This window comes from Manihot esculenta, chromosome 1, assembly GCF_001659605.2.
Source record: "Manihot esculenta cultivar AM560-2 chromosome 1, M.esculenta_v8, whole genome shotgun sequence".
Taxonomy (NCBI): domain Eukaryota; kingdom Viridiplantae; phylum Streptophyta; class Magnoliopsida; order Malpighiales; family Euphorbiaceae; genus Manihot; species Manihot esculenta.
Window position 1 is genome coordinate 33,327,191 of NC_035161.2, and position 12,025 is coordinate 33,339,215.

Sequence of the window (12,025 nt, forward strand, 5' to 3'; positions counted from 1 at the left end):
GACTGCACTTTATTGTTGGAAATTAAATGGCAATATTTTTGCAAATTAATTATTTCAATCCACTACTACAAATGAAATTTCTTCCTAAGCTACTAAGTGATCTAATTTGGCTGTAGGCATTATTTAGAAAAAAAAAAAAAAAAGTTTTAGAAGGTGTAATTTGGTCATACCAATAAATATATAAGATTTTATTTTTTATGATAAGAATGATAATGGCAGGAGAAAAATGGGCTTATTGGCCTTTTGTTCTTTTACGTTTCAAAATGGGCTTTTGATCAGACTTCTGACTCGCAACAAATTTCCGCTTGGTGATTAGTGAAATAATTTTAAGAATTTTTTTTTTTTTATATTGAGTCTATGTAAAATAATAATATTAGTAAATTTATATAAAAAATTATAAAACCACATGTATTCTTTGTTCATATAAATCTAATATAAACAAAACTTTTATCACAATTTTTAAATTGAAAATACAGTACTTACAATAACCTTGTCATAAATTGATCCTTTAATTGATAATATCAACAATAAATAAATTTATCGATTATTCCGATCAAAGGATTTTTCATTTATATTGATAAATATTTTAAAGAAGAGAGAAGAATTTAATTATGCAGTGCTTTGCATATATGTCTTGTCAATTTATTTAATAAATTATTCATTAATAAAATAATAATTTTGGTAATAGATTAACTCTTAATCTATAAAAAAATGTTATTATTTATTTATAAAACTTCCAATTAATGTTTAAAATTTGATATATTCAACTACATTAAGTTTGCTTCTTCTGAAAACTCGTATTGCAGAAGGATGAGGAAAGGAAGAAAAATAAAAAGAAAAACGTGAATAAAGGTCAACAGGATATGATGAAATCAGTTATATCAATTTATATATATAGGTATATATATATATATATCTATCTATATATATATAATCCAAAGATTTATGGATATTATGAGATGCAATTATTATATTTTGTACAAATTATCACTAATATAATTAAAAGTTTATAAAATAATATTATAATAGCCGCGATTATAAAATTATAACTTTAATACTACTAAATAAATAGTTTAATAGCCGTTTAAATGATTATAAAAAAATAAAATTATTTTAATAAAATAATTTATTTTATATTTAATAAAAATATAATTTTAATATTTTTTTTATATATTGTAAAAAATAAATAAATCGTTATTTTATTATAAGAGTAAAGACTGATGCAGCAAATTTTAAAATATTATTATTAATTTATAATTACGATTTAAATATATAAAATAATAATTTTTTTTTATTATTTTAAATCTATTTTTGTAATAGTTATCTTGGCAAATAAAAATCATAAAGTAAAAAAATAATATTAAAGTAAGAGTAATTATTCAGTAGTCCTGAAGTACTACATGGTGAGGTTAAAATATTTATTTATTTGATTAATAAAGTAATATTTAAAATAGTAAAATTCTAAAATTAAATAAAATTTATATTTAAAATTACTTTTATATGGTATTTAATTTTTATCAATATTTGTAAAGTTACTTATATTAAATTTGGTTATATCATGTTCATAATTATGATGAATGATTATATTAAAAAAATTATTATTTAGTTTTTACTGTATATAAAAATTTATTAATTGATTTTTTACTATAAAAAATATATTTTTAAAATATTAAAAAATTTATTAATTAGTATATGAATTTTATAAAAATATTATTAATTAATATTTTATATTTTTTATAATATTTAATAATTAAAAGTAATAAATGAATTAATTAATATATTTTTGAAAATTAAAAAAATAGAATAATAATTTTTTATTACATTAAGTTTGATTTTAGGAGTCGGTAGAATAGAAATTATTTATAGCAAAGAGAAGGAATAAGGTGCATTGTCGAAGCAATATGTAAATTGAAAGCAGCTAGCGGTTGTGAATATCAACACTGAATCTTTGCACTTGTAATTAAATGCACCTCTCAAACTTCAAACTTGCCCAAATTTTATAGTATAAATCCATTAATCGATTCAAACCATATCCTCCGCCTTTTATATCCACTTTTAATCGTATTGATATTAAATTTATATGGCACAAACACGGTCTGCTAACTCGAATTTCCACCCGTTCTCAAATTGCCTTAGAACGCACGAACTAGAATACGACTCGTGTAGGGGCCGTGCGTTTAAGACAATATGAGAAAACAAAATGATTTTCCAAGAAAAGTCACATGGGATAAAATACCACGCGTGTTATCTGTCATGTAGTAACATAACCAAAACACAAGTCATACTTAGAAGAACACGATAAAGTTGTTCCTTATGTCAGAATTAGAAAATATCACACACGAGCAACCCCACGGATCATGTCCTGGGTGATTTGATTCTATTAGATGGAAATTGAACAAGCTTACTTCATTTTCACATGCCTGAAGCCGCGTTAATCATGTCATCACTGATTTAATACCTAAACAGCACATCTTGTGTGAATTAAGGATTATGCTGACTCATCATTTGCGAATTAATTTTTTTTTTAATTTTATCATTCACTATTATTTGACACCAGTCGAAGGCAACCATTATTAATATTGATTAAGATTTGATTAATACCTTTCCCAAGTCTTGCTTGCTTAAATTGGTGATCATAATGTTTTGTTGAAAATTTTAGTTTATCAATTCTAGAAGGATTGGTATTTCATTGACAAAATATAATTTGAGGAATTAACTTAAATCAAAATTGGGAACAAAGAGATTATGATAAGATTCCTCGAAGCAGCAAGCAAAACGCATCATCTCCATAACTAGTTCTTTTAGATGAGGCTAAATCTCTTTGCATTCCGTGGGTTTCTTGCTGTAACAAGCAAGTTTTCTGTGAGTGAGGTATATTAAGCATCTCTAACAAATTTTCCCTCCATCCAATATCGATGCTTGAGGTAGCTTCTTACTTTGCTGTTTATGGAACCGATTCTCTTTCTCATCAAGAAATCCATCTCGCGGAAAAAGTTTCAAATCAAAAAGCCTATATGAGATAAGGAGAGATTTCATGGTGACTTCATTAAATATATTATTATTAATCATATATAAATATTTAAATTTATTTAATATTATGATAAAATGGTCTTTCAATCTACTTTTATTAGTCACTTTTAGAAATTGATTCATATAAAATTATATAGTAATTTGAGAATGTTAAGAGTATTATTTTTTTTCTAATCTTAACATAAATTTTTAAAACTTGACCTTATCATTTACTTTTATCTTACTCTTAATATCCTACTTTCTATTGGTAGAAGAAGAAAGAATAATTAAAATTAAAATAAACATAAAAGATATTAAACTGTAATTAAAATTTTTAATTATTATATAAAGGTTAGATCAAAATTTAAATAAATGGTGACGTGTGAAGTGTTGAAGCATTTGAAAAGTGTAATTAATCTCTAAATCGAATGTCACTTCCTTTGAATTTGATGCTTCTTCTCATAACTGTCAACCTTTTCGGCAATCTCACTTCCCAAGCTAGCCAGCTGATCAATAACACTTTATTTATTTTTGTTTAACCATTATAAGCAGTGTGAATAGAAAACCATCCATCCAAAATTAAGAAAAACTTATTGTTGGGATATTTGTAGCAATGGAATTTCCATGTTTCACAAACATATGTAGCAACCTATAATGAAGACACTAAAAGATTGGAGTTAAGTTTTTCAAAGGGTTCATAATCAAATATGGGCGATGTTGGTTGTTTTATACTCTTTAAAATTTTCTGTATTGTCCCATTCATCTAGATTAACTTCTGCCCCTTAGCTTTCAGTTGTAGGTAAATGATTCACCCGCCCTCTTTGTTTGCTCTACCACCAACACAACGGAAAAATTATTATATAATTCAAAATAAGATGATAAGTATGCTTAATTAATAATATATAATTTGATTAGAAAATAAAATTTAATAAGTTTAAATTAGTCTAAAACTATCGAGACTATTTAAATATTTTTCATTCGATAAATTATATTTTAATTTTTAAATTTTAATACAAATAATGGATTGATTTCACTATTTTAAAAATCGAACAATTAAATCTCCTGAATTTTACAACCATCTAAATTAAAAGTCTTTCTATTAATTAAATTTGATAAATCAATAAAAAAAATTATAATCAATGGTAAAAGAAAACTCTTTATATCTAAAATATTTTCTTTTTCAACATTTATCTCAACTCATAATTTCCTATGTTTATTACATTCTTTCTACAGAAATTCACAATCACAGCAAACCAGAGCATAAACTCTTCCATCATGGAACCAATGCCACCACATCCACTATACTTGATAGTAGAAACTTCAACCCGCAAGCTCTTTTTGAGGTAATAGTTCTAAGAAGAGGTACTAATTCTAAAGAGGATTAATCTTAGAGAGACTCAAATGGATTCCACCCGTAAAAAGAATGCATAGTTCTATATCTCCATTGTCTTATTATTCTTTTTAATCATTCTTCAAAGATTCTCCTAAAAATTGATTTTTATGTAAGAGATTATGGATCTCGTTATTATATTTTTTTATATATATTTTTTAGGTATAACATGGGTTTTAATATAAAATTGATGTAGGACGAAAAATTATTATCTAAATTTGTTGAAGAACTAAAAGAGGGAAAGGAGTGAAACTTGATTAATAATGAAATTAGTGATGCTAAAGCACGCAATCTAAATATTATATATATATATATATATATTTTTAAAAAAATGTTACGACTAGTGCTACTCTTAAGTTTGACTGATGATATTTGTGAAAGTTAGATATGATAATTAACATGTAATTAGAGAGGGTAAAAATAATAATAATAATAAAATTGTGAAAGGTGAAATGAAACCGTCAATGGTTTGGACGTCTAACCACAGAGAGTAAGTAGTAATAAGAAATAACGTGGGGCATCAAAATCTCTCGCTTTTCACTTGTGATCAGAGATCATTATTATTAATAATGGCACATAAAGAAATAATTGGTTGAAATAGGGCTTATTAATGGGGGGGAAATTATTTTGTTATTAAGACTACTAGGGCTACATAAATTATAATAAATATTTTATTATATTTAATGTATATGAGTTTAAAATACAAAAATTTATAAAAATAATTAATGGATAATATATTTGTATCTAAAGTTAAGTAAGAAATATTCAATAAATTATAGTATATAAAAATAAATTTATATTTATTATTATTTTTAAATAAAAATTAAAAATTGAAATAGTAAAATTGATACAGAGTATATTTATTGTTCTTATAGTTAAAAGTCTAAAACTTAAATTTATATACTTTTATTAGTGCTAAAATCATCATTTCAATCAAAATCCTATTGGTTTAATTACATTATGAACTTTTTTTTTTGCCACAGATAATATGATTAATTGATGGCTAATGGGTAGATGAGCAAAAGGTAAGTGCTTACAAAGAATATTTCACACAATTGGGTTCAGGAAATCAAACCTTAGATCTTTTAAAACTATATGATGCACTTTTCACCAGACTAAGTCTTGGAGTGCTTAAAATTAATTCTTATATTTTTACAAATTGATATATCCTTACATTTATAAATTAATTTTTTTATTTATTAAATTTTAATATTTTATATATATAAAATAATTAAATAAATATTTTTTTTGTTATAATTAAATGAAAAAACTCATTGAAAAGAGTAGAGTTAGACAAGCAAGGGCTATTTGAGCTTCAATCTGGATACATTAATATTCTTAATTTAATTTCTTATTTTATCATTTTATTTTTTAAATATTGGATAAATTTTAATGAACGAATGGACTTTAATTTGTAAAAATTATAAGTAGTTATAATATTTTTGTTATTAATTTGTAAAAGTAATGAACTATATTTAAAAGAACTATTTATAACTAAATTTAAAAATATAGAAACTATTAAATTATATGTTTAGTAAATTTTAAAAATTAAAATATAATTTATCATCATTAAAAATTATTTTTAATTGAATTTTAAATTCCACGTCAGCCACGGCTAGCATATTAGAGGGAAGAGTTGCATTTTTATCACACGTGCGGAACTACAAAATCTTTCTTTGTTATAAATTAAATCATAAAATTTTGTTTGAAAAAGTGTCAAAGCACTGAATAGTTTTTTTGTCCTTTGCTCTTTCCTTTATATAATAATAATAATAATATATTATTTTTATTATTATATTTTAATTTCTAAATTTTAATAAAATCAATATACCGACATATATTTTTAAATTAAACATTTTAATTTTTTTATTTTCATTCTATCCACGGTTAAAGTTACATATTAAAAAATAATTTAAAATAAATACACTAATTCTTAAAAATGAAATTTAAAATTTTCTTAGATTTATGGTCATTTTCAATTTTTTAAATATTAAAATTTAATTAATTTTAAATATGTAAATCTTTTCATAAAATAAAATTTGAAATTTTCTCAAAATTTATTGTGATTTTTAATTTTATTTATTTTTAAAATTCAAATACTTTTAAAAATTTAAATTCTTTTATTTTTATATATTAAAAGTACATGAGATGAAATTAAAATATAAAATTTTCTCAAATTTACTATAATCTTTAATTTTCTCTATTTCTCACCTAATCATTAAAAATTTTGAAATTTTCATTCATTTAAAAACTTCATACAACTAAAATATTTTTTTGACATGAGTAATAAAAATATATAAATTATAAATAAAATTTTTAAAAAGTTATAATGTATATTCAATCCTTTCAAGTATTTTTAAAACAATTTTTTGATCTTTCTTGATTTTTTTTGTTTATTTTGACTAACTCTTCATTAATTTTGGACAATTTATCATTTATATCTTCAAAGAAAAATAAGACTAAACTAATTCTTCCATCATCATTTCATAACCTCACATCATAAAATGTCCCATAACAACTTAAAATGAATATTTCTCCACTTACTATTATTCTTTAAAGAATAGAATAAAAAATATACTTTGAAATGAAAGACGATGTATTCAAATAGAATAATAAAAAAAAATTTAATTATTTGATTTTAAAAATATAGATTAGTCAAATTAAAATTTAATAATTAAAGTATAATTTATTATTATTATTATGTGAAATATTGCTTATAATTACATAAATTAAAGATATAAGCGACATTTATGAACTATAAAAATCTCTTCACATGGGATGGTCCCTAATCTCAAGTTTTAAGAAGGTCTAATATTAATCAACTTAACAAGTTAAGTCTCGGCCGAATTTTAGGTATATGTGATATCTTTATAATTTAAAAGGAAAGATTTTGAATATATATATATATAAAAGTCAGTTTCATAAGATTATTTTATCTTAATATAGAGCTGACATAAAGATAATTCACTTCTAAAATCACTAGGGATTTATATCAGAGCACAAAATTTGATATGGGATATTTTCATCATAAATACTAATATATAATATATATTAATTACTTGCAAAATAATTTGGGTTAGGAAAATTGAAAAAGAGAGGTGGTGGAGAAATTTTCTATATAAAGACACCATAATATCTTGTGCAACCCAGCTGCTCCCATTTCAACTAGCAGTATACACTCACAGAGAGAATCACAAGTTTACCCGCCATGGAAACACTCAGACAGAGCATTACAAGTTTACCCACCTTGGAACCTCTTCTCCAAGCGCTGCAACCTTTACCTTTCACTATTTTCCTCATTATTCCTTTACTATTCCTACTAGGCCTAATCTCTCGCCTTCGCCGAAGATTGCCATATCCTCCAGGGCCCAGAGGCTTGCCAATTATAGGTAACATGCTGATGATGGACCAGTTAACCCACCGGGGATTAGCTAAACTGGCTAAAGAATACGGTGGCTTGTTCCATCTTCGCATGGGGAACATTCATATGATGGCTGTCTCTTCTCCTGATATAGCTCGCCAAGTTCTTCAAGTTCAAGATGCCATTTTCTCTAATAGACCTGCCTCTAGAGCCATCAGCTATCTCACTTATGACCGTGCAGATATGGCCTTCGCTCACTACGGCCCTTTCTGGCGCCAGATGCGTAAGCTCTGCGTCATGAAGCTATTCAGCCGTAAAAGGGCCGAGTCGTGGGAGTCTGTGAGGGATGAGGTTGATTTTATGGTTAAAACCGTTGTAGCCAACAAAGGCAAGCCGCTGAATGTTGGAGAGTTGATCTCTAATCTAACCATGAATATTATTTATAGGGCTGCTTTCGGTTTCAAGAACGAAGGACAAGAAGAGTTTATTCGGATTTTGCAGGAGTTCTCCAGGCTTTTTGGTGCTTTCAACGTTGCTGATTTCATTCCTTGGCTTGGATGGATTGACCCACATGGCCTCAAGCTCAATTTTAGACTTATCAAGGCACGTAAATCACTTGACAGATTCATCGATTTGATCATCGATGCACACATGCAGAAAAGGAAGCAGGATAATGTCTCTGTCTCTGATGATAACACTGATATGGTGGATGATTTGCTAGCTTTCTACAGCGATGAAGCTAAAGTAAACGAATCAGACGATCTCCTGAACTCCTTCAAAATCACTCGAGACAACATCAAAGCTATTATCATGGTAATTAAGCTACCTTCTTTTCAAATATATCGTTAATTTTCCGTTAGGAGTCGGTTCTTCACTTGTCCTTCCTTGTAGCATCAACATCTGACATGTAGTTCAAATCTCCGACACCCTTTTCTTTCTTTTTCAAAATTTATACAGCCACATACACACGTTCATAATTCTTTTAAGTTTTTGTCCTATGGTGGTTTATAAGTAGGTGGATTTAATTACTTGGATTTTGACGACCTTTGTGTGCACCACATATAAATGAATACGACAGGATGTCATGTTTGGTGGGACAGAGACGGTGGCATCGGCGATAGAGTGGGCCCTGACGGAGTTGATCAGGACTCCAGAAGAGTTGAAAAAGGTGCAGGAAGAGCTCGCAGAGGTGGTGGGTCTAGAGCGGCGCGTAGAGGAGAGCGATTTCAAGAAGTTAACATACCTAAAATGCACACTGAAAGAGACACTAAGACTTCACCCACCAATCCCACTTCTCTTGCATGAGACAGTGGAGGATGCAGAAGTCGCCGGATATTACATCCCGGCGAAGTCTCGGGTCATGATAAATGCATGGGCTATGGGAAGGGACAAGAACTCGTGGGAGGACCCAGAAACTTTCAGGCCATCTAGGTTCTTGAAAGGAGCGCCAGATTTTAAAGGTTCAAATTTTGAGTACATTCCATTCGGTTCGGGTCGGAGATCCTGCCCGGGGATGCAACTGGGACTCTACGCTCTTGATTTGGCAGTGGCTAATCTCCTTCACTGTTTTACATGGGAATTGCCTGATGGGATGAAACCCAGTGAAATTGACACCAGCGATGTATTCGGACTCACCGCTCCTCGGGCAACCCGACTCATTGCGGTTCCCAACCTGCGTGTGTCGCCGCCGCTCTAAAAAACACACACATATATATAATTAGACAAAGAAAATAAATGGATTTGGAATATGGATTTGAATTTAGAAACATTTAGGAAACAGATGGCAAAACCGTACAGGGTGAATTTGCAGTGGATTTTTTTTTTCTCACTTGTATAAAAGATAAATATATATATATTGAAGGGAAAAAAAAAAGAAAGGGAGAATAATATCTGAAAAGGTAATTACCATGGGAGAAATGGAATATCCATTTCTCTTTCATTTACTCTTTCTGATTTTAGTGGCACTCAAATAAAGTTTGCAAACTAAATTGTACCTTGTTTATTTCTTTCTCTTTTATATATATAAAAGTTGATATGGGATTATGAGTGTATAGCAGGCTACCTAAACAGAAAGTTTTTTAATTATTCTCTTAATAATATCTCCATCCTATCCAAAGCATCAACTCTTTTTTTTTTTTCCCCAAAGAAATTATAAACCTAAAGGAAGAAAAGTTAGAAGGGCTATTATACTTTTAATTCTTTTAACCAAATTAAAATAATGAGAGAGAGAAATTAGGATATTTAGTTGTTGATGGGCAATGTCTGAAGGGGAGTTGTGGCCTTTCTTTGACAGAATAACAATGGGAAAAGAAGAGTGGCGCATATGCAAGAATATTGTCAGCTCGAGTCATCTTTTTGGATTTTGGTTAGAAGCACATAGCTCTTGCCTTTGCCTTTGCCTTTGCCTTTTATCTTCAATCTTCAACGACAACAACGTTTGATTTGGACTTGAAACTAATTTGTCCATCTCCCATCCATTGTCTCGCTACAAGGCAAAAGGGCGAATCACTCGTACTATTTACACCTAAATTATTATTGTCTCGACTCTGTATATAAAAAGCTATGGTAGCAAATGCTCCTTTTTTCCATAACTTGCATGTATTCATTCCTTTGAAAATAAAAATTCTTTCTATCCACATGTACGGTTCTGGAATTTTACCACACAACAGAAATCTTTATGTTCCAATTAAATATATATAATACATTCAAATTTTACCCAATGAAGTCCAACAACTTCTCTCACTTTTCCTTTCTTAATTTTCTATGCTTAACTCATGGATGTAATCCCAGAGTTGGATGCATAGTTTAAAGAAGTTACAGTCATGATGAAAACAATTAATGCTCTAACTTTCAATTTAAGCATTCATGTAATCTCAGTCATATGTGGTTATTTATAATGTTAGAGATAATTACTTTTCGTATTTTTATATTATGATCTAACTAGTTAAAATATTTTTATAGTTTTAAAATTATATTAAAATGTTCATATATTTTAATTTTATTCACGGAAAAGAATTTCTGTTAAATTAAATTCATGTTTTTTGTTAATTCAAATAAAAAAAGATTAAAATGGTCTCATTTATATTTATCCTAAAATGAATTATTTTGTCCTATTCAATTCTTATTTCTATCGTTCTTCTTCTTTTTCAAACCAAAGAAACTCTAGTCAAAAGTGAGAGGAGATATTTCTATTGCAAAATTACTTTCCATGTAACCTCTCTTTTTATTTTCTCTTCCTTTTACAAATTTAGCCATTCTATCCGCCATAAACTTCCTCACTTGAAATCTTTCAAATTTGAGTTTTTATATAGCAGAGACAATAAAAAAAGCAGAATAAGTCGGAGATTTGGTAGAGACAACGATAGCAGAAATGGAGGATGGAGTTTTGATTCCAATTTTAGGATTTATTAGTCTTGTGATTTTAGGATTCATGCCGCCAGTAACTTTATGAAAACTTTAATTCTTGGTGATGAACATCGTCTTCTCATTGAATACATTTATTGTGGTGCTATGAATTTTGATAAGTCTATAAACCCATCTTTGCAAAATGTAATTAATTAGATTAAATGGATTTTGAGAGTCGAGAAAACAGATAATAGTACGGGATATTAGACTCAAAATTACAGTAACTTGATTTGATTGTTTGTATTGATAGAAATACTTTACCCTTTTATCACAACAAAGTGCTGATAAGGAGGTTTATATAGCAAGATTGCATGATAAGATGCTCAATGTTGCTCATACTTAAAACTCTTATTAGTACAATTTTTTAATGGCCACTGTCGATTCATGTCGTAAAAAGTAGCTTAAGAAATTAGAACAATTTATAAAAGTGAGTTATTGGAGTATGATTCAAGATAAGCATTTGATTGTTTTTTAAATTTTTTAACAGCCATTACTCATAGGAACTGTAAAATGGACTAATTGCAATAAAGAATAAAATGGATATGAGATATTGATTGTGAGATATACTATAACTTAATTCTTTCCTCACAAACGTGTTACGACTTCTTTGAAACTTTTATTTTTTCTATCATATTAGTAGATCAAGCACACTCAAATAAATCTACTTTTCTGGTTTTGTTTGTGTTGAATTTTTTTAGTTTCTTTTATTATTATTTTAGAATTATTGTGATTTTTATATTATTTGTATAGAAATTAGAAATATTTCTTCTTTTTTTTCTGATATCTCTGCAAATCAAATAAATTTTTTTCTTTTTCTTATATGGGTGATTTTAGAATATAAATAAATTTTTTTATGTTTT

General features: G+C 27.4%; 1 protein-coding gene across 1 annotated transcript; it reads left to right on the top strand.

Annotated features, from left to right (window-relative positions):
• The first annotated feature begins 7,532 nt into the window (after positions 1 to 7,532).
• LOC110623404 (cytochrome P450 84A1) lies at positions 7,533 to 9,797 on the top strand. The gene is made up of 2 exons (XM_021768344.2): positions 7,533 to 8,573; positions 8,839 to 9,797. The coding sequence occupies exons 1-2, from the start codon at positions 7,608 to 7,610 to the stop codon at positions 9,454 to 9,456; spliced, it is 1,584 nt and encodes a 527-aa protein (XP_021624036.1). The 5' UTR covers positions 7,533 to 7,607; the 3' UTR covers positions 9,457 to 9,797.
• Positions 9,798 to 12,025: the final 2,228 nt, after the last annotated feature.

What these genes read in the sequence shown, in the direction of transcription:
- LOC110623404 (XM_021768344.2), top strand. Translation starts at nt 7,608, where the DNA reads ATGGAAACACTCAGACAGAGCATTACAAGTTTACCCACCTTGGAACCT. An exon ending in ACATCAAAGCTATTATCATG is followed by an intron (nt 8,574 to 8,838) that starts GTAATTAAGCTA and finishes TGAATACGACAG; the next exon opens with GATGTCATGTTTGGTGGGAC.